The sequence below is a fragment of the Acomys russatus genome, chromosome 16 (assembly GCF_903995435.1).
Source record: "Acomys russatus chromosome 16, mAcoRus1.1, whole genome shotgun sequence".
Taxonomy (NCBI): domain Eukaryota; kingdom Metazoa; phylum Chordata; class Mammalia; order Rodentia; family Muridae; genus Acomys; species Acomys russatus.
In genome coordinates, this window is record NC_067152.1 from 21967847 (window position 1) to 21991405 (window position 23559).

Here is a 23559-nt window from a genome sequence, read left to right on the forward strand (position 1 = left end):
ACGTTGAACGAGCTGGGCGGAGAGCCGGATCCTAGGCATGGGCGAGGCAGGATAGCAGAGGGGTGTCTGGTGTGTCCAGGAAGGGTTGGTGAGCGGACAAAAAATCTGGAGCAGGGAACCAAAAAGGATAGGTGGCTAAAGGTAGACTGCGCCTTGCCTCTGTTGTCTGTTCTTCTGTCTCCGACGCCCGGGGGCCCAGCCTTCTGCCCACCAGCTGCCACAAAGCTGAAGCGGGTCTGCTTTGAATTATCGGAGGAGCTGGTTCTTCTAAGTCATGTGGTCAGCAGACCCTTAGACAGAGCATCACGGAAAATGCCTTCTGTTGACCTCAGCTCTGGTCCAGCCCCTTCTTCCTGCCGGGCTCTACCACAGGCCCAGGGTGTCCCCCCTACCCCCCCCCCGCCCCCATGGCTCTCTCTGCTGGATGCAGAGGCCTCCTACGGGCTCGCTTTGCCCATTGGCTGACAGAGAGGGGAAGGGGTCGGGCAGCTGGGCCTTCAAAGGATGGAGGAATGGGACAGCATGAAACAGGCTCTCGGTGCTGAGTTTAGAGGAGCGATGCCTTGGGAGTATCGGGAAGCTTGTAGGAAGCGAAGACGGCGGCGTGCTAGGTCCAAGGTCGTCGAGGACAGAAGCTAACGGTTTTAATTCACCCTCTGGAACCCGTGAGGACTTGGAGTAAGTCCTTACTCTGGAGGTCCAAATCCCTACAGCTCAGCTCAGTGGCCCCATGCAGCAGTCACTAGCCATTTATGGTCACTGGCGGTTGACATGTGGCTGGTCTAAAGTGAGGTGTGGTAGAAGAATAAAGACACACAGGAGCTTGGTGTGGGGGCGCACGCCTTCAGTCCCAGAGTCAGGAAGATCTGTGTGAGTTCAAGGCCAGCCTGGTCTACATAGCAAGCTCCAGGACAGCCAGGACTGCATAGAGAAACCCTGCCTTAAAAAAAAAAAAAAAGAGCCTGGCGGTGGTGGAGCACACCTTTAATCCCAGCACTTGGGAGGCAGAGGCAGGTGGATCGCTGTGAGTTCGAGACCAGCCTGGTCTACAAAGTGAGTCCAGGACAGCCAAGGCTACACAGAGAAACCCTGTCTCGAAAAACAAAAATAAAATTAAAAAATCAAAAAAGAGAGCCAAGCATAGTGTCACATGCCTGTAATCCTAGCACTAGGGGAGACAGAGGCAGGTGGATCTCTGCTAGTTTGAGGCCAGCCTACCCGATCTGCAAAGTGAGTCTAGGATAGCCAAAGCTACATTGAGAGACCTTGTTTCAAGAAACAAAACAAACAAACAAAAAAAATCAAGAAAGAAAACCAACAACAACAAAACCAAATAAGAATGAGATAACTTAGTGGGGAAAAAAAAGTCTAAAGTATTTCATTAACAATTTTAAATATTGATCACATATGTGGATGATACTGTATTGTATTGGGCTAATCCATTGGTGAGGTCAGCTGTTTCTTTTCTTTGTGTAAGGTGGGCACTAAAAAGCTTGCAAGTCCACACATGTCACGTGACTTCTGTGGGTACTGGACAGAGGGAACTCATCACTCACTCATGTGATCAGACAGTATGTCAACCCTCTACCAGGCAAGGTGCTGAGCGTGGAACAATGAGCAAGACCAGAGTCTGTCTGCTTTCCCGGAATTTATAGGAACCGATCAATCACTCAGAGGGGTGCCTAATTACAAAGAGGACTGAGGTAGTGTAAAGAAACGGAGGGACAAAAAAAAAAAAAAAAAGAAAGAAAGAAAGAAAGAAAGAAACGAAGGGACTGTGGGCCTTTCTGAAACTGGAACCTAGAAAGTTAATTTGGAGCTGGATAGAGTGGCACGTGCCTATAATCCCGGCACTTGGGGTGTGGAGGCAGGAGGATCAGGAGTTTAAAGTGTTCTTGGTTATATATGGAAGTTCAGGCCAGTTTGAGTTATAAGAAACCCTGTCAGAAACAAAACAGATTAAACAAAATACAACACACACACACCCACAAAGAGAGAGACAGAGACAGAGACACAGAGAGAGAGAGACAGAGACAGAGACAGAGACAGAGGTGACAGAGAAAGTAATTTGGACCCAGGCAACCAGTAAGACTTCCATAAAGATACACTGGGCTGAGGCAACTGGGTAAAACATTGTTCTAGATAGGACAGCACACACCAGAGGCCCTGTGGCTAAAGGGAATAACAAAGCTTTCAAGATTCTTGAGGCTGTGTTGGAGGCACACAGAGGGTAAGGCCAACTATTGGATCAAGGCAGTGAGTCTGGGGGACTTGGGAAGGGTCCCACACAGCCCTGCAGGACCACGGTAGGCATGAGGAAGCTGACTGTAGCAATTTAACTCTTGAGGTGGAGACAGGGGGGATCCACACCAAGCCTTTCCCCTCAGTGTCGGGAAGGGATGGGAGGCGTTTCAAGTCCTCCACAGCTTCCAGAGTCCTGAGAATATAGTCCAGACCACGTCAACTGACTCCACAGGCGCTCTGGCCCCTGTCTGGTTCCGCCCCCCTCCCTCTCTCCCTTCCTCACTTTTTTTGGGCTTCAGGCTCCAGTGTTTCTCCAGGCTGGACTCTGTTCTCCTGGAACCGCCACCCCGTGCACTCCTGAGGGCCAGCTTCTGTGTCCCTTCCCTGACCTCTCTTGGGCTGGTTGGGCTTGACTGGGTCCCTGCTTATCCTCTGTATACTAGCTAGGATTGCCTGCTGCAGCTTCTCCAAAGAAGGCAGTCACTGAGGCTGGGGGACTCGTGTCCCTTATTTGTTCCCACCAGACAGAATCTGGCTTTTCCACCTTTAGGGTGAAGGTGGTATTTTTTTCATCAGAACGCAAATCTCTTAAGATAGCAGATATCCCTCTTTCCTCATGGTAGGAATCTAGTCTTCAGACAGCAGCCCCTTAGGAGGAAGATGGGCCCCCAAGCCTGAGCCCATCTCCACCAGACAGGGACTGGATCCACTGTTACTTTCCCAGGGCCAAGATCATTCCTCCCATCCCCTCTGAATGTCTCCTCCCCACCACCGTGCCGTCCTCCCCATCCACCCCATCAGTGGGGGTGAGAGGCAAGAAGGCTCCTGTCTCCCTGATGTCTGACTCTTGGCTGGACCCCACTGGCCCTGCTTCCTGGGCTTGGAAGTCTAGCGGTTTGTTCACTGTTCTTCCTTCTCCTGCCTTCCAGGGTGACCACAAACCACTTCTACTACAAGATCTGGGACAATGGGCCACTAAAGGATGGGCACTTCTGACCACCTGCCTCACCAGCCTCAGAAGGGGCACAGCCTGAAGCCACGGGTGGTAGAGTCAGTCTACGAGGGAGGCAAGAGTTCTGCTTAGAGTCTCGAGGGAGGGGGCCTGCCTGATTCCTGGCCAGGCCAGCCAGTCTCCTGCCGGGGCCATCTGGATTGTGATCTTGTGTGCTTGTGTGCCTTACAGGCCATGTGGGTGGCTGGGAGCTGTGGGGTCATGACCTGGCCCTCCTAGGAAGCCTCTGGCTCCCCTGTGGTCAGTTTCACTTCTGACATCTGGTCAAGTTCACAGCTGGCCAGCTTCCTGCATGGCAGTTTTTTGTTTTTTTTTTTTTAACTTTCCCTCTCTGAGATCTGGCAGCAAAGGGCTCCCTATTCTTTTCCCCCACACACTTATTGACTACACATGTGGAGTTGCTGGATTCCTGTGAAAAACGTCCAGAAAAACGGACATTCGGAACTAAGTGAGAAATTATAAAGGCTGGGAATTTTCAGAGAGGGACTCAGATCTATACATTCAATCACAACTAACAAAACATGGGTGTTTCCAGAAAATTTCTTGGCACCATTTTTTTCATTTGTTTTTCTTTTTTGCTATTTAATGTTCATCTCATGTTTTATGTGTAGGTTTCAGGGAGGGCCCAAGAAATGATTACACGGGATGCAAGGGGAAGGTGACAGGCAGAGTGAAGGGGTCTGGAGCTCAAAGTCGCCAGCTGAAGGGCCAGAGGTTCCATCTTGACCCAAAATAAGGCTGTAGAGAGACCCCAGAACCAAACACATGCTAAACTGCGCTTGCAGCTCCCCACCGCTCCCCAACTTCTGGGAAGAAAAATAAATACACAACAAATGTCTCATGTCTCACTCCCCAGGTGCTTGGGGAGGGCCAGCAAGTGAGGTTGCTTCCACTCGTTGCAGGTTGAGGTCCATAAAAATACCACCCATGTACAACGGCCCTAATCTCTTTCCAGAGTTGGGTGGACCCTGGGTGGAGAGGGATGGTGGTCATTCTGTGCATACCCTGCCTGGGGCTCCTTCATGCTAAATAGAGGGGGAGCCCACTCATTCCAACAGCAAGCAAAACAGAACAGGCCAAGGGGGGGGGGTGAAAACACCACTGAGACCCCAGGCCCCTTCCTGGTGGTGCTCAGGAAAGCAGTCCTTTGCAGGGGTCTTGAGGAAACCTGCCACTGCCCACGGGCCAGCATCTGGTTTTTTCCTTGCTATGTTCTCACACCAGCCTGCTCTTCATCATTGTAGACTTCTGGGCGCAGCCAAACTGGGACTCCAGGATGGGGAGGAGGGAGAGCATTCCTCCACGCACAGGCCCTTGGAAGACAGACGCCAGTTGAGACCGTAGCAGTCCTTGGCCTGCCAAACCCGGGCGCGAGGAAGACAGCCCCATGAAGCTCAGCTCGGTTCCCTCCAATGTTTCTCTGGCAGTGACCCCCCCCCTCACTCCTCACCACCAGCACCCGCCCCCCCCCCCCACACACGGGATCTAGGCTCAGCCCAAAAGGAGGCATGGAAAAAAAACAAGACATCTCATCATTAGTATGTGTGTGTGTGTGTGTGTGTGTGTGTGTGCGCGCGCGTGCGTGTGTTGTTCAGATGTTTTGTGGGGTGGGAGTCCTTGGTGCCTGATCCCTAGGGCTGATTCTAGGGCCTAACGTTGGTTTCAGGCCTACGCCAAGAATGAGGGCACGAACAGATGCATCCCTCCACCTGTGTGGATAAGCCTGACAGGGTTGGAGGAGGGCAGCACCCGACTCCCCCTAGCCTGACTCCATCAGAATGGACCAAGGGACCAGGTCTTGGACAAACTTTGTCTGCACAAGGGTTGGGTAGAAGCCTGGAGGTGGCAGCAGTAGCAGGTGGGGCAGATTTGACTTCCAGATATAGCCCTGAAAAATCACTCCATTCCCACCAGCAAGCATACCTGATCTCCTCACTCAGAAAGGAGTGTGTCAGCCTATGTTTGATCTTCCTGTTGCCTGGTGGCCTAGGCCAGTCCCTGCCCCTCTCTGGGCTTTTCTGTCCTGTGTGTAAGAGGGGAGTGTGGACTGGATTCCAAACCTGCTTTCAGCTCAGCTAGGCCTGTAATCCTCTTCATCTTTGGCCAGAGGGGAAAAGGGAGTGGGTGTCTAAGGAAGGTCTAGCCTGCCACAATGCCCCCTGTTCTCCAGTTCACAGTGTGGAGTCTGTGGTTCTGGTTCTTCGGTGCCTCCTTCGTCTCTGGGGGCACCCCTGTTACCTATTCTAGTGTCAAACCCCAAGATCTGACACAGCTAAGGTGGGGGGGTGGGAGGGAGGAAAGGCCTGAGATGGTAATGGGGCGAGACAGGCTTGGAGCAGTCCTGTCTCTCACTGGAGAGGGAGTATTGTGTGGTCAGAAGCAAGGCCCCCTTCAGGAGCAGCAACAGGGCTATGGTTTGGGGAGCGGGGCTTGGAGGCCCTGCACAGAGGAGCTCGGCTCTGATTGTTGGGCCACCCCAGGAGTGAGGGAGGCAGTTCTGGGGGGGGGGGCTGGCTAAGAGCATCAGTCATCGGAATGTGGGGCAGGACAGGGATTTCTGGTCTGGGAGCTCCTCACACCGGGGACGTGGCAGTGGACTCGCTGCACAGGCTCTCCACAATGTCAGCTCTCTGGATGCGGCGCAGGGCGGCTAAAAGGGCGTCGAGCGTTGCGCTGTCCTGGGCAGCCCAGCTGGCCAGCAGAGCTCGGACCGGGCACGCCTCATGGGTGAAGGAGTCTATATGCTCAGGCTGGTAGCCCAGCTCGCCTGCCAGATGTCGCCAGGTGTCCCCTGCGGAGCCATTGAGTAGCTTCTCTACCTCCTCCCGCTTGGTCAGGGGCAGGCTACTGTAGAGGTCACCCTTGAGGGCTGCAGGGAATAGGAGTGTGTCAGTCCCTAACCCCGAACCCTCTTTCCTCCAGTGCACATAGAGACTTGGGCTAAGACCCCAGGAGGCCCAAGGGACACTCCTCCAAGTCTAGAGTTAGAGGCAGAAGGATGGCCAAGGTGAGGTCCTCGATGGGGGCCTGGGCTGGAGGGACCTGGGTCCTGCTGACTCACTGTCCCTTCCTCACCCTTAGCTCTGGCATCACCTTTTCCACTAGCGTCCCCTCCCCCCAGCAAGCAATCATCAAGGCTGAGACCGGGAACAGAACACTTCAGTTTCAAAACAACTCCAGCAAGTGTCCTAGAGCCTGGCTATGGGCTGCTAATTAGGGTCCACACTTAACTACTTGTTTCCTAGAAGTCCAGGGCAGGAGGCTAATTGCAGCTACTTTGGGCAGTAATTAACCCCCAGGGGGGACAATTAGCCTGATGAGTCTGGATGTTCCAACTTGTAAAAGCCTGCATTTCCCAAGTCATCCCAGGGGGAAAACATTCCCTTTCTTGTGTCTCCCACCCCACTCAGCCCCTCCTACCCTGCTACCCAGCCAGTTCCTCCTATAGTCTAAGCCACAGCTGATCCTCGGTCTTCTGCCTTCCTACTCACCCTGGCCTGAGGCAGTCTGTGTATGGGTCTGCTGGTCGTGCAGGCTCTGGCTGTCCACAGAGATGCCACTGTCACTGTGCAGTTTTTCTCCCTCCGGCGGGGGTGTCTGGTTCACTGGTCGGCTATTGGCTCCTTGTTTATTTTGCTTGCAGCTGTTCCACCTAGAGCCCAAGGACAGGCCAGGATGAGGATTGGATCAGTGCAGCAAACATCGCTGTAATTACGGTTGAGGCCAGGCGCAGGGCAAGTGCTCTCCAAAGGCTCTGAGGACCTTATTTATTTCGTTATATGATCTTATCCAAAAGGCTGAGAAGTGATAGGGTGCTCATTTCTGTGCATGCACACACACACACACACACACACAGAGAGAGAGAGAGAGAGAGAGACAGAGACAGAGATACAGAGAGAGAGAGACACAGAGAGAGAGAGACACAGAGAGAGAGACACACACACATAAATTTTTCTCTTGGCAATTATAAGCAATAACAAAAAAAACCTGAAAATAAACCAAACGTCCATCAAGAGGGGACTGGCTAACTACATTACAGTCCAGGCATGTTGTTGAATGAGAGGCTGTAAACAATCAGACAATCTGTGTTCTTAGGAAAGCTCTCCTGAGGCGGATTAGGAGGGAAAAGTACACTGTAGACGGTGAATGGTGTGTTCCCATTGAGTCACTAGAAAAGCTCTTCTTGTCCACATATAATTATAAAAAATTCATGTGTGAGCATTTATATTTAAAAAATGCACTTGTAAACAGCTGGAAAAGCATTATCCCGAAGAGATTTCCCACAAGTCAGGCAGGATTTGAGGAGATAAAACGAGGATTTTTGCCTTTTGCTTTAGAGGATGTTTAGAAGTCTTGGGGCCGGGGCTTTGCTCACTGGTAGTAAGCTGGCCTCACATGTTCAAAGACCTGCGTCCCATCCCCGGCACCACAAAACAAATTCAGTCTTGTCTGCATTTGCTTTTAAGAAGCATATATCACTTTGAAGATTTTAAAAACAAAATACAAAAAAAAAAAAAAAAAAAAAAAAAAAAAAGAAAGAAAGAAAGAAAAGAAAAAGAAAGGGACACGCATTCGAAGTTGAAAATGCCTTCTGCAAGTTCTTCTCTGTCTTGGATTCCTTGATGTGGGTACCATTGGAGCCCAAGGGTAACATGGGAGTTTGAGGGTGACTTGAAAGCAAGGGTGACTTAGGAAGAGAAGAAACACATGCACACTCAGGGAGCCATCGAGTAAGTGGGGTTGAGAGTCAGGGTGCAAGCAGCCAGAGGTGGCAGGGCTAAGAAATGAAGAGCAGCTTGGGAGAAGGGAAGGGCTGGAGCCAGAGAAAGAATGGGAACACTTTACACACACACACACACACACACACACACCACCACCACCACCACGACAACAACACACTCCCACACACACCACAACACACTCCCACACACACCACAACACACTCCCACACACACCACAACACACTCACATACACTCACACACACCACAATACACACCATAAAACACACACACACACCACACCACAATACACACCATAAAACACACACACACACCACACCACAATACACACCATAAAACACACACACACACCACACCACCACACATACTCACACACACACACACACACACCACAACACACTCCCATACACACAACACACATACACACCACAACACACATACACTCACACACACCACAATACACACCATAACACACACACACACACACACACACAACACAAGGCAACCTGCCACACACACCCAAGAGAGTCAGGCCTGAGATAATGAATAAGGAGGAGTCTAGCGATGGATTAAAAGTGTAGGTTAGGTGTGTTTTCAGGTCAAGGTCAGAGTAGCCGTCTTCTCCATGCTCAGTGTGTCCCCTCTTACCTCTTGAAAGCAATGTAGGCCACAAGGCCCACAACCACGGCAGCCAAGATGGAGCAGTAGACAGGAATAAGGTTGTCTGTGGTGCCTCGGGTCACTACGGGCTGGGAGCTGCCCATCACGGTGGTCACCATATCTGCCACCGTGCTGGCTACGAGGTCTTGCTCTGGAGGTTCCTCAGGCTCCTGGGTGCTGGGGGCCATGCTGTCAGAGCCCTCTGGGGGTGTAGACCTTGTGATCCATCGGCCAGGGATCTCTGGGGAACAGAGCCAGAGGAGTGAGGAGCTCCCCAGGCCTTCCCCTTAGCTCCGCCTCTCCAGAGCTTCATCCAGAGCCTCCTCCCCTGGTCCTGGCCCATAGGGCCAGGCTGTTATGAATTGCGTTGGGGGCCAGGACTGTGCACATGAGTCAGGTTAGTGAGGAAGAGCCAGGGCTGCATGACAGGAGACTTATGTCAGTATGGGACCTTGTTTTCCCCATCTGAGAATGGGCTCTCTGAAAAGAAATGGTCCTTAAGGAACTTTTTGACTTGGGCTGTGGAACCAGGACATTCGTCTCCCATTCAGCAGCCAGGCGTGAGGCAAATGCATCAAGAAACCTGAGCTGTAGAGATGCTTTGAGCTGGAGCAATGCTTTCCTGCTTGGAGGGGTGTAATTTCTCTGACCTAGTGACCATGTCCCTCAGGAAGGATGGGGCACTTGGGTGCTGTCCTGCACGTGGCCTTCAGCTCTCTTTCCTGTCTCAGATGCTCCAGGCTCTAGGCAGCCACTAGCGGTGGAGAGTATAAGTGGCTTGCTTCAGTGGCTCAGTGGCCAGCCTTGTTTCAGTGGCTCAGTGGCCAGCATGTTTCTTGTACCACCTGACCCTCTCCCCACCCCACCCCCACCCCGCAAACAACCTAGCCCTAGCATCTAGAGAAAGCTGGTTCAGACAGCTGGCATCCTTGTTAGCAGGAAGCAGACGGCTGGTGGAGGGAGGCTCTACGAAGTAAGCGCTGCCTACTGCCTCAGGAGGAGCAATTCTGTGCTTGGCCACCCATCTAGGCCTGCTCATGCCATTTGGGCATTGCCCACCTCCCTGGCAGAGGCTCCAGCCCCTCCTGGCACTAGTTGGGTGGGATTTTTCCATTCTGCCATCTAGCCAGAGGCAGTGCTAGGGGTTGAGGGCTCTGGATGATGGCCTGGGGGGTACTTGTCTGGGCAAAGCAGCTTGTCCCATCCATTCTCACTTCCCACGCTCGGGGGCAGGGAGGGAAAGCAGACAGGGCATGCTCGTGAGGTTAAGGGGAGGGCACCTTGCTCCTTGCTCTGCCCCGCCCTGTCTACACTGTGCCCACCCAAGCTGCAGTCGAAGCTGCCCACTAGTTCTCTGGGCCTCCCCAACTCGAGACAGAGATGCTTCAAAGGCCCCATTTTCAGCACTTTCTGAGGGGTAAGGCCCCCAGATGTGAGTCTGGGATCCATCTGGCTGGTGGTGGGGAAGAGGTTGCCATCTGTAGCCCAGCCCTCCCCCTCCCCCATCCCAGTCTTCGGCTGGAAGGAGTGGGGTGGGAAGTGGAAGAGGCAGTCCTGCCTGAGTATTGGACTCTAGAAGGACCTTCTTGGCATTTGCTAGGGTAACAGGAAAGGTTGAGGGTGTAGCCTGAGTCCGAGGCTGCAGATCTGACTCAGTTTAGATTGACAGCCCTGACCCAGAGGTTGACGTGGGTGGGTGAGCAATACAGAAATGAAGGAGCCTTGGAGAAGAGCTGAAGACAGTGTCGAGTGTCCAGGGCACCTTCCCTCACCCACTCCAGCCTCTCTGATGGGGGCGAAGACGAGATCCAGATGTGGCCCTGTCCCCTAGCATTCCAACCTGAGGAGCCCTTGGCAGGTCCTGACAGCCATTTCCGGAATGGGAGCTATCAGGAGGAAGAGGGAGCAGGTGACCCCTCCTAAACTTCAATGCAGTAAGGAGGCGGGGCGTCTGCCCCAAGGCTGGGTGAGTCACCATGTTGACACCTGAAATGTATATGCAGGCAAGTATGCTACCTTGGACGAGAATGAGGCTGCCAGCCCGAGAATCAAATTCCATTTCCTGAAAGGGATGCTTGGCCTCAGGGCCAACATTTAACCCTTCAGAGGTTGGAGCAGAAAGAAAACAATACAGGGATAAATGTTCCTCAGGGGGTGTCTCTTGCCAAGATAGCTGGGTAAATAGGATGGCTGTGTCTGGGAAGAAAGTCTGCCCCTTTTCCAACCAGGTCCTCCCTTTGCTCCGGTTACACCCCTAACCTGGTGCCCCACTGGCTGATCCAGACTTGTCCACAGAACTGTGCTGGCCTCTCCCTGCTCAGGCTAGCTTCTGAGGCCATTTGCCTGTCTTGGCCCATGAGAATCTCCACACTGAGGCCTGTGCCCCATTCTGCTCCACTTAGTCAGTTAAAAAAAAAAAAAACAACAACACTGCAAACATATTTAGGTCTCAGTGCAGTTGGTCAGCCTTCTATAATCTGCTACTAGAGCGAGCTCAAGTCTGGGTACAGGAGAGGCCCTTGCTGGCTGTTAGGACATTCCCCTCCCCACCTCCCCTCACCCCAGGACAAGAAATCTATAACTTCTACTCAACAAGATGCTTCTGGAAGGCAGAACCGCTGCTGCCTCCTTTAGAGTCCTGAATCTCCAAAGCTCCAAAGCCGGGGGTGGGGGTGGGGGTGTGGGGGAGGGACCTTGGCTCTGATACTCCCCTCACTGGACCAATTTGGACCAGCAGCATCCCTCTCTGGGAAAACTAGGGGCTTCCTGAAGGTGGCGCTCTTCTTGCCTGCTCAGTGTGAGGGTCACTTGAGGTTAAAGTTAAAAAAAAAAAATGGGTCCGTGAGTAGGGTCACCAGCTGATGGACAGAATAGAAAAGCAACCCTAACCTCCCCAGCTCCTCTAAAATGAACACTGCCAGAGATCACGGTGGCTATGGCCTGGCTCCCAGGTGCCGCCTCCTGTCCTAGAATCCTCTAATCTCGTTTGAGCTCTGTGGAGAAGGCAGGCCCACAGTCTTACCTTGTCTACAGCCCTCAGTAGATAGGAGCCCTCTGAGCAGACCCCACTTTATCCTACCCGCTCCCTGAGCTCAGGCTTACCTCTCCTCCTGTTCCACAGAACTGCTTCTCTCATGTACCTGGCTGTTTTCTGCATTGTAATAGCAGCACTGCCACAATGCTTCCACCTTGTCCCCAGACACCATGAGGGGAATGGGTCACTCACCCTAACAACCCTATGGTGACCCTACGGCCATCAAAACACTTAGGTCCAGAGAGACAGGAGCGATGACCCTGATGCCGCGCTGGACTGATTTGGTTTGGGTTGCTACAGCCATCATCACCTGCATCTGAAGGGTCCTCACTCCTGTGAGTGCCCAACCCTGCTCCAATTTGGGAAACCTGCCTCAGGCTGGAAGGAGGCTGACTCTAGCATCTATGGCTCCTTCCAGGTGCCGTTTGTCGCCCATAGAATCACTGGAGAGGAGTCAGGATGACTTCTTCCGGTGAACTTGGACTGGCTCAAGGAGGGTGCTTGTGGGATGAAGGCTAGCCGGGGTTCTTATGACCCCTAGAGGGCGCGCTTCCTCATCAGTCCAAGCCCTGCACCCCAACACCACCCTGCCTGGAACCATGCTCACCCTCGCATTCAGCATCAGCCCAGGGCGTGCATTCGCGTAACTGGCGCTCGGTGTCCTCGCACACCGTGCAGGGCAGGCACGGGTCCACGTGGTTGGCTTCGTCTGAGTATGTGCCCTCTGGGCACTCTTCACACACTGTGTTCTGTTTGTCCTGGCAGGAGAAGACGAGCCCGGAGCCCACCTCGCACACGCTGCACGCCTCACAGCGGCCAGTCTCCTCGTCCTGGTAGTACCCATAGGTGCATCGGCACACTGCGTCATCTGCCTCCACGCAGGGCGCGGACATACTCTGCAGGCCCAGGCACTCCGTGCAAGGCTTGCACGGCTCGGTGGCGCTCACCACATCAGAGAACGTCACACCTAAGGACAACAGGACAGATGGGGCTAGCATCAGCCTCAGAACTTAGCCATGAGGACGGTGTTTGGCCAGGTGAACACAGGGCTGGAGTCCCTCCGATGCCAGCGAGGACTATTGCTCTGTCTTAGCTTCACCTTCGTATTGACCCCCCACTCTCTTTTCTGGGGTCTCTTTACTCTCAGCCTGTGAAAACTGGTTTGACAGCTGGCAGGAAAGGAGACCCATTCTCCAGGCCACGGAAGCCCCCTGAGGTCCTAGCTGTTCAGGTAGATTCCTTGGCAAACCTCAGAGAGTTCTGAGACCTGTACCCTAGTTCCCAGCGCGATTAAAGAAAAGTGTGAGCTGGAAGGTAGTGGCATACTCCGACTTTAATGCCGGCACTTAAAAGGAGGCAGAGGCAAGAGGACCTCTGTGAGTTCGAGGCCAGCCTGGTCTACAGATAAGAGGTCCAGGACAATCAAAGCTGAGACATGGAGAGAGAAAAAAAAAAAAAAAAAAAATCGAGGAAAAAGACAAAAGACTAGTGTGAATGGTTTCCATCCTGCCTCTCTCCCATACTGGCCAGAGGTGAGCTGTGTACCCAAGAAGCTCTTCCTGCGTGGTCCTTCAGGCCCTCTTCCCATGAGGTGGGAGAGGGTGGCTCATGTTGGGTTGAACTGGGAGTGACAGCAAAATTTCCAGCCAATGGCACCTTACCGTATTGCCTGACCAAGGGCCTGCATGGCTCCTAAGAACAGGACCATGCTCCAAGCAAGCAGGTCAGGTACAGCAAGAAAGACAGATGCCAGCAAGCGGGAAGAACTGGCATGGGCAGTCGGTCCCCTGGCTTTTTCAGTATCAGGGGGCAGTTTGCAAGCTCAGGCAAAGGCCAGGGACCAGAAAGAAGTGCATGGGACAGGAGGGACAGAACAAAAGGGGAGGGGAGCCTGGGTGACACTTCCATTTCTAGTCGGTTCCTACAGAGGTACCCTGATTCCTTTTCCTAGGGATCAGGCAGACCTGGCTTCAGAACTCACTTCCATAGCACATTAAGCTCTGTGATTTGACATTTCATTTCCCTTTCTTTGTGAAATAGGAAATAATAGCCAGGTATGGCGGTGCACAGGAGGATCATGAATTCAAGGCCAGTCTGCTTTACATAGTAATTTTGAGGCTAGCCTGGGCTATTATAGTGAGTGTGAACCTGTCTCAAAACTAAACAAATAGCAGCGTGGTGGCGGCGGCATACACCTTTAGTCCCAGCAGAGGCAGGGGGATCTCTTGAGTTTGAGGCCAGCATGGCCTACAAAGGGAGAGCTAGGACACGCAGGGCTGCACACAGGGAAACCCTATCTCAGCAAAGAAACAAGCAAAAAACCGAGAACAAACAAACAAACAACAACAAAAACTTAACTAAATAAGTAATATCACCCCTCCCAGGGTTGCGATGAAGAGTAAGTGTTGGGCCCCGTGGATGAAAGTGGTCTTTGGTGGCTGAGATACAGACAGCAGTATGCACGTGGCAGGACCTCTGCTGTCTCCAAATGAGAGGATGCTAGGTGGGGGTGGGGGTGAGGACTAGTCACCCTGGACCGAAAGAGCAAGCAGACTCCTGGGAAAATACAGAAATTAGCCGGAAGACTTCTGGGAGTAGGTTTGGGAGGGTGTGAAAACCGTGGTCTTTTCTGGCAGAGCATGAAGGCAGGCCTTTTAATAGGCTTCCTAGTGGAAAGGTTTTTTTTTTTTTTTTCTTTTTTTGAGGATGGAGGGAAAGTCCACTGGGGTCTCCAGCCCATAAAGCAGGCTTGTAAAAGCAGCCTGTTAACACAGCTGGAGGGGAGTGTGGCAGGGGGGAACCACCTCAGGAGGAGGGAAAGGGGGGCGGGGAGAGCTGCCTGAGCTCCCTCTGAGCTGCCCTTAGTTCCTGTTGGTTTCCTCTTTCCTAATCCCCAACATGGCTTTCCCCTGAGCTCCCAACCTACCAGCTGCTGAAGAAGAGTGCATAGGAGAGAGACCAGGGCGGGGGGGGGGGGGTACAGCCTGGGACATCAACATCCAGGCAGTAGGAGGCAGACTTTGGTGGCTGACGTGATCCCGCCTTGGAATAGAGAGACCCTGGGAAGCCAAGGCAGGTCAGGTGCCACCTTCCAGGAGAGCAGGGCCTTCCTGTCCAGCCCAGGTGTCCCACTGCCAGGGACAGGGTTATGGAAGTCACAAGCACAGAGAGATACCTGTTTGAGAGCACTAAGGAGTCAGGGTTGTCTGAAGGTTGAACTGACACGGGACGGAGCATACAGAGGTAGGAGTAGGTTGGCTGGTAGGCTCAGAGTTTCCTTCCCTCCTAGTGGGAACTGAATGGCTGGCAGATGCAGGATCTTACTGGCGGGGTCCCCAAGTCGGCATCAGAGCAATGAGATGTCTTGCAGACCAGAGTCTTCGGGTCCCACGGGGCCCGGAACTCACAGGAGGATGGGAACAGAGCTGTCCCCTTTCTGTCCCCCTTCACAGTGCCTCTGCTGTTCCCACCACAGGTCATCCCATAGTGAGGACATCCCTATGCTCCAGCCCCTGTCCCTCCTGGCATCAGAATGGGTGGCCTGGAGGAGGAGAAGCCACACCTCCCAGGATCCCCCAAGGTCAGTTTCCAGGGCGGCCAGGATTTGCTCTTCCTCCCCCTCCCCTGCAAAGCCACAGAGGGTAGGTCGCAACCATTGATCTTGCAGTGCGGAAGGTATTTTTAGCTGGCCTGAGCATCAGCTTCTTTTCCCTGCCTGGCTACACTCTTCTACCAGCAGCCTCTCTGCTTGGGGCTGGGGAAGGGGGGCCCCCTCTGGGGATCCCCCCCCAACCAGGTCTCCCTCCTCCTTCGTGCCTTGTCTATTCAGCCTCTTACATATTACATCTCACTCACTTCTGGTGACCATACAGAGGTGGGTAAGGAACCTTCCAGGAGGCAGAACGCTTACAAGCTCTGTCGTTTATGCGTGCCACACCTTCCCTCCTTTGCCACCCCATACTCACTGTCCAGGCAGGGTTCACACACAGTCTGGTTGACTCCACAAGGCTGGGCCACACCTTCGCCCAAGTTGCAGGCTTTACAGCACTCTCCACTGTGGGTGTACAGGCCCGTGGAACACGTCTCTTTGGCACCTCCAAAGGACACCTAGGTGGAAGGAGATCAGAGGTTCAGCCTGGCAGGAGAAAAGGGGGTGTCCTCCAAGGGATCAAACGCCTCCCTCTTAATACCTTCTATTGGAACCACCTGGGCTGGGATGAGCTCACCCGGGAGGCATTAGGAGGATCAAAGCTGGCAGGAAGGAAGGCTGAGGAAGTTGGGGGGGGGGGGCAACTACAACGACAGCCTGCGCCCTTGACTGCTGCTGGGGTGTGAGGTCACAGCCTCAGTGGCTAACCTTCTGCAAAGTTCACCTTGGGGTTACAGCGGAGTCCTGAGGATACACCACACGGGGGGGGGGGGGGGGGGGGACATCCAGCATGGCTGGACGGGTTGCAGCTTGCACAGGGCTCCTGGCCAAGGAGGCCAGTGGAGCTGAAATCTGGCCCAAACTCCATTTGCTAAGCCTCACACCTGCAGGGCTGCAATTACCCAGAGGCAGGGCCTTTTCCTAACCAAGGGCAACAGGGCCCTTCTTTTCTAGGTCTCATCCCACATATTAAATACCAAAAGGGAGTTGTCTATATTTAAGAGCAGAAGGCAGAATCCTGGGTCTTGGGTTCAAATCTTGACACTATACTGGAGGTTTCTGGCCGGCCCTGGTTTGCCCTTTTTGGAGTTTTCACCTCTCAGCAGATAGATACAATAACATCTTGGTGCCAGGACAAAGGAAAGGCTGATGGGCAGGTCTGGAGGCAAGCAGGGAGAAAGGGATGCCTGTTATCAGTGGACGCTCTCTCTCCATCCAGCATCTCTGTCCCACCAGCATTGACTTCCAGTCACTAGCCTGCCTCCATCCCTTCCCCTCCCCTCCCATGTGGCCTCTGGGAACAGAGCTGAAACGGGGGAAAGGGGAATCAGATTCCTGCCACTAAAGCATCTTTGCTCATGGATGGAACAACTTAGCACCAGATTCCCCAGAGGGAGGGGCTGCTGGAGGCTCACTTTGTTTCTGTTCCTTAAAGAACAATCTTAATGTCTAATAAAACTCCAAAGCCTTTTCTGAAGGCTCCAGACCTTACACACACACACACACACACACACACACACACACACACACACACACACAGCCCAGTTGATGCTAAGCAAATTGGGCTCTTGTCCTGAGACCAGGGAGTTTTACAAGGTGGTTTGAGCATTCCTGTACAGCTTCCATGCTGGACAGATCTTTGCCAACACACACACACACACACACACACACACACACACACACACACACACACACCACTGTGGTCTCACCAGAGTTTCATGGGGAAGGAAACATGGAAGGGTGGTACACTAGATGATGCTTGAGAGGCAATGTGGTCTCCATAAGCCCAACAGGGAGAGTGCAGGCAGCACAGGAAGTTGCCACCATCTCCCCCAGGTGCCAGCCGTAGGAGCGCTGGCTGGCAACATCTGCAGACCAGGAGCCCTAAGGCACCAGAGGCAGGCTTCTCCCAGGAGCTGCGATTTCACAAGGGTCTGTTCTAATTTCCTTTCATCACTTAGGGCTCTGCTTAAATATCACTTCCTCAAGGAAGTGCTCCTACCATTCCCACCCCTCCCAGATTAGAGAGGCAGAGTTCTGACTGAGGTTGTCCTGGTATCTCCTGCTTTATCTGTTACATAGTGTGGTTGGAGGGGGGTAGGGGGAGTGGTAATGTACATATTTGTGTAATTTAAGAACAGGAAACCATCATGCGCCTTCAGTTACCCAGAAGTCTGGAAGGCTGACTTTGGATGGTTATGTGACCTCAGGGGCAAAAGTGTGCTGCTGTCATGCAGCCTGTTTCTCCTTTACCTGGGGGTGGCACGCCCCTCTGCCTCAGCAATTTCTCCATCGCTGGGGCTTTGGCATTACAACTCAGAGCTGCAATGCCGCAGTGCTCTCCTGTTCTTGATCTCAGATGAACACAGTTTTGTCATTTTGTCAGCTTTTCAATGGTTTTCCTGTCCCTTCTCTTCCTGTCGGGGTATCGGTTGTCACTTCTTGCTCCTATCACAGTATGACCGGAAGAATCCCTCTCCCAGAGTCATAATTTGTCAGTTCTAATGGAATCTTTAAAAATGATGCCATTGAACCGGGTAAGAAGCTGGCTGGGAGCCAGGTGCACACAAGCCTGTGATCCCAGCAGAAGGGAGGCCAAGAGAGGAGGACCTGAGTTCAAGGCCAGCCAGGGCTACACAAGGAGAAATGCTGATGAGGGGGAGAGAAGCAGGAAGAAAGGAAGAAAGAAAGAAAAAAGAAAGAAAGAGGGGACATGACTGAGTAGGAGCTGGCATGGAGGGGCAGTATTCTAGGTCAAATATTTGTGCATAATCACTGCCCATATCTTCATCACTTAGGGCCAGAGTGACAGGCAGGTTTTTAAATTTCTCTGTGCCTGTTTCCTCCCAGCATGTCATCACAACAGCTCCCGCCTGGAGCGGCTGTATTCAATGAGTGGGTGAGTGTGGGGCCAATGTTTCTCCCTACCCTCACATGTGTGTTCCCTTTGTGGTCCTAGGGTATATACCACCACTCCACTCAACCAGTGTCAGCAGAGAGTTGGGAGAGTGTGTGCTGGTGGGGGCAGCTAGGGCCTAAGTGATCTTTGTGGGAGACACAGTAGTTTTGGGCAAGCACCTCTGCCAAGAACCTGCTCTTCCCATTCCTCCCAGGACTTCTGTAGAGAGGCAAGGTAAGGCCACGTAGTCAGTATTCACACCTGCACTTGGCTTTTGTCCCCTCTGTCATAAGTTCCTAGATGTGCTGCAAAGTAGTCTGCGATTTTTTTGAGCATCTTACTCTTCCTAAATCTCACTCCCCCTGTCCCCCCCCCCGTGCCCTCTAAAACAGTGCGCTGGGTATGAATGACTCCTGCACTGCGTTGCTTGGAGAACTGGATGGAAATAACGTATGCAGCTCAGTCAGTGGTAGTTCTTGAGGAAGTAGCATGTCTTCAGGAGTCTGAGCTGCTGATCCCAGGGAAGACAAAGCAGAAAGGGAGCCATCAGCAGAGCAGGGACGTGTGACTAGCGTTCAGGCTAATTGCTCCAAAATCCCATCCAAATTGATCAATTTATCAAAATGACAGACCCATTTGCCTGATAGTTATATCTATTACATTTATTCATTTCAAAGCTGAGAGCATGACTTCTCCATTTTTCAAAATGTTTACAATCTATTTTTGTCGTTGCAGGACTGGCTTTCAGTGCTCAGATGAACTGACTTTCCTTCCTTCCTTCCTTCCTTCCTTCCTTCTTTCTTCTCTCCTTTTTAAACTGGACAAAACGGAAAACACGCCAGTGTTTGCAACCATATGGATTCTTCCATGAGCTCGATCCTGACCGTTCACAACAGCTTCAGAGAAGGCTCCTTATTAGAGAGTACAGCCTGGTCACAGCCAGATGGGGCAGTGGGGGGGGCGGGTTCCAATATCTGGAAAGCCTTAGATAGATTCAAACCCAGGGATAGGCATTGACTTATGGCCCCACTCCTCACTCCTTTGGCCAGCCACTGAGTCATGAGTAGCCAGCTGCCTTGTAGAGACTTTCTGAAGAGAAGCTGGGATTCTGCCCACGTGAGGCAGGGGAGTGGCTCTGTTCAGAGGCACAGGGCAGGGTCTAACCAGCCAGCGGCAGTTCAGGACCACACCCCCTCTCATGATCTGTAAGTTAAAGGGGAGCTGAAAAGGAGGGGGGAAGACTAAAGCATTGACTTCCTAACTGGGGGAACCTGGTGTCCTAAGTTTCCTGAGGATCAGCTAGCTGCCTCACCTGTAAAGCGAGAATAACTACACTTATCATGCTTGGGACCTAAGGAGTGTATAACGTACACGTTATAAGACTGTGCAGGTCACGTAGTAGGCACTTCACAAATTTTATTATTCCCTCCCAACTCATCGGCTACTACGGAGGAAGCCTGGGTGCTGGAGCCAAACTGGGCCGGCCAGGTAGGGTGGAGGCTTTACCCTCCCGGAGCCACCTCACCACCCACCCTCCAAGCCAGCCCGGACGCTCACACTGCCCATTTGCTGCCTACGCTGCTGCCTCTCTATTAGGAGCATTAGCCAGGCCGGCAGCTCCGGTTACAGACGTCTGAATGACAAAGTGCCTCCATTACCGGCGCGGCCAGCCAGCCGACTCGCGGGATTGTGCTCCGGTTTCAGCACTCTCGCAGCGGCGCAGGAAGAGGGCTCGGACCGCCGCGGAACGCAGAACCGGCTCACACCATAACAGCCTGGGCCGGAAATGGAAACCAGAGCCACGGGGGCTCAGGTTCGAAGGTTCTGCGCCCCATCCACCTTGCTTAAGCCTCGACGCCCAGCTCTTCCCCCTTGGCGTGCCAAGATCCAGAGGCCACGCCCTCACCCCTCCAGGATCTGAACCACACACCGCCTCAGTCCCTTTTCCCCAGCCAACCTTAACGAGGACCAAGAAGCACCTCTAACGGGATGCTTTAGTCAGCAAACACCCTTGAAGTCACTCCCAGTTCCCCGGAGGATGCTACAGGTACTGACAGCTCCGGGGAACCAGGTTTGAGCTTTGAGGATGAGACCGGAGCTTGGAGTTTTCCATCTGCTCACCTTCATTTTCCACCTCTTGCCTATCCCTTGGGAAGGTGTTACCAACATCCCGGCTGTGAAGCGAAGTCGACCAGCTCCCCGCACCCCCCACCCCAGCTGTACTCTTGAGTAGAGAGAGTTCAGAGCTGAAATGAGGTGACCATTCAGGCACAGGACTCCGGCCCAACGTGCCTGTGAGATCTTGGCCAACTTCTTTAAACTCAAAAGCCTTCTTATCAGTAAGGTGGAGATTTGGGGGGGGGGGCACGGTGCTCAAATGAAGAGAAGGGTGGAGGGAAGGGTGGGGACGCCACTTTCATTGCCAGCCTTCCTTAAGATCTAGTCAGAAATACCGAGAGTTCTTAGAAGGAGGATCTGATGACCTTAGCCAGAGTTGGTGCCACTGAGCAACAATCTCCAGAATCCGTGGCATTCCAAGCGGCCGGTCTCATCTGAGAAAAGGGTTCGTTGACTTTTACAGAAAGCCTGGCCAGGTGTGGGCGGGATGATAATCCTGTTAAATTCTGGACCGGAAGGAGCGCGGAGGGCGCAGAGCCGCAGCCGCTTAACTTAGAACAGACTCAGTGCGCAGCCCCAGGCTTGCACGCAGCTCCCAACAGCAATCCCGCACCTCGCAGTGCCCCCTGCGGGTCGCCTGGGATTTGTGCAACCCTGAGTTGTGGGCTACCGGAACCGTCGCAGCCTTGAGCGTCCCAGCGCTTCACGTCCTGAGACCCGGCCGGCGACAGATAAGGTAGGGGGGGATGCCTGTTCTGTCTTTCCCGGCCCACTGCGTTGCTTCATACCGTGTGAAAGGCTTACGGAGAAACCACCCTGGGAGCGGACTTGCCACAGTGACATGGGCGCTCCCTTCCCAGCCTGGGATGTTCAGTCGCAGTTCCCGGACTGGGCGAGGCAGCGAGAAAGAGCGCTAGAACCCACGCGGGAAACGTCTGTATCTCAGCTATCCTCATCCTTACCATTCTTGAGTAGACAGGGGGGGACCCGAGTACTTGAGGGTACACACCCGCTTTCCTTCTCTCTATCTCTTTTGTGGCTGTCTCTTTTTTGCCCTCCTTAAAGCCTACTTCTCGCTCTTCAACCTCTGCCACTCCCGAATCGCTCCTGTCGACGCCCCTCCCCCCCATTGTCTGGCCGGTCCCCATTGTCCATGCTGGGTCCCCTCTGCCTCCCAGTCCATCCAGCCGCTCCCCCATTGTTCCGCCTCTAGTCCCTCACATCTCTAGTGCCGCTCTTATCTCCTTCCTTCTCTTGTCCCGATTCTGTCCTGCAACTCCCGGGGGACTAAGATGCTAAAGGGAAAAGTCCTCCCTCGGGATCCTAGAATTCACACGCCGTCGTCAAAAGAAACCAGACGCCTTTGATTCCCAAACCTCCTCCCGAGAGACCTCCTCCCAACCCCCTACACCGCACCCACCGCAGTACCCAAGGATCAGGAGGAGCAATCCGTACAACAGTCCTGTCCGCATCTCTATGCTGGGACTGGGTCGCCTCTGCACTCTGAAAGTCCCAGAAGCTAGGAGCGCCCCTGTGGGTCGCGGCACCGCAGCTCCTCCGCCACCCGTTCCCAGTATCTAGGACCTTGACGTCCTATTCTGTTTCCTGGGTGGAGGCGCCCGGAGCCCCTTGGGCTTCAGCTCTTGGAAAAGGATAACAGGCGTCCCTCCTGTTACCACTTACCCCTAGCAGTAGCAGCAGCAGCAGCAGCGGCAGACGCAGCCGGTCCATGACGCTGCAGGCAGCACCTGCCCTCATCTCCCGCCGCCGCCGGCAACAGCGCTCGGCTTCTAACTCGGTCCGCTCTGCGTACGGATGGGGCTGCGCTGAGCTGCGCTGCGCTCCAGCGCCCGCTGCCCGCCGGAGCTGGCGGAGGCTCCCCTAGCTTTGGCTGCGCGCGGGCGGGAGCAGCTGGATGAAGGCAGTGCAGCAGCCCCGCCTCCTCCCCGCCCAACTCCCCCCACACACCCCCACCCCTCCGGAACCGCGCCCGCCCGGCCGCCTCGGGGTGGGGAGTCCGGAGCAGCCAAGGGAGACTGCGGGGAGCCGCGCCCCGTGGGCCCGCTGCGACTTCTCTGCCGGCTGTCCCACGTACCCAGTGCACCGCCGATTATACAGAGCATCAGTCCCGGATGCTGTGGATCCAGCGGGGTGGGGGGGTGGGGGGGGAGCATTGCTCTCCTACTGATAAGGCTTGCTCAGGGTCTACTCTTTCTCAGCCTCTAGTCCCCTGATCAGCCCTTATTCCAAGAATACGGCTGCCCTCCTTTTATGTGTAGGTGAACACTTTATTCCATCCTGTCCCCTCTGCTGCTGCCCGCTTGTTGTGAGAGGCATTCCTTGGGGGCATTTGGACTCTCTCTCTCTCTCTCTCTCACACACACACACACACACACACACACACACACACACACACACAGAGGATAGAACCTAGCCCCTCACCACACATGCCAAGCAAGCGTCGTTATTGCTGAACTCTATCTCCAGCCTTTCATGAACTTGAAAGGAATCACAGGTACACACATAAAACCCAAGAGTATGCACAGTCTCAAGCACACCTGTACATGTGCTTGTGCACTGACAGCTGCCCACACCATCCTCAGAGATTCATATAAACCCACTTATCCTACAAGGGTTCCTAATGCAGACCAGACACACATCCACCCCACACATGATGACATTCACACACACACACACACACACACACACACACACACACACTGACACATGTGTACAGCGCATAGTTGTACTCACACAAGCCCTCAAACTCATGAGTATACAAACCATACACAAACACGACTGAATGAGCTTCTGAGCTCCCTGCAGGCAGGGACAGTGGTCTCTCCTCTGGGTTCATTAGCTGTTCAGTAATGGTCTACAGAGGGTACTTGGGGGGGGGGGAGAGGGTTAGACTCATCTGTAAACTCATCCATGTACTGTTGTAGGCCCCCCAAGGACCCCACTTGTCAAGTTCTAGAAGCTTGGCACATCAAATCACCTGTATACCAGGGAATGTGCACTTAATCTTTCAGGAGAAACACCAACCTACACATTTCTGGTTTCCAGACAGCCGAGCCCTTGATGCAGATGCTTGTGTGGGGACAAAGCCGCAAAGACTATGCCAGTACCAGATGTCAGCTATGTCTGCACTCCAGTTACCTCTTCAAAAATGTGGTCCCAAATAATAGAAACAAGGACAGACC

The 23559-nt window shown here is 53.5% G+C and overlaps 1 protein-coding gene across 1 annotated transcript; it reads right to left on the minus strand.

Annotated features, from left to right (window-relative positions):
- Nucleotides 1-5555: 5555 nt before the first annotated feature.
- Nucleotides 5556-22246, minus strand: Ngfr (nerve growth factor receptor). Its single transcript, XM_051158374.1, has 6 exons — nt 22040-22246; nt 15656-15797; nt 12298-12657; nt 8645-8897; nt 6748-6908; nt 5556-6125 (listed from the first exon to the last, which is right to left on the minus strand). The coding sequence occupies exons 1-6, from the start codon at nt 22112-22114 to the stop codon at nt 5830-5832; spliced, it is 1287 nt and encodes a 428-aa protein (XP_051014331.1). The 5' UTR covers nt 22115-22246; the 3' UTR covers nt 5556-5829.
- Between the last annotated feature and the right edge of the window lie 1313 nt (nt 22247-23559).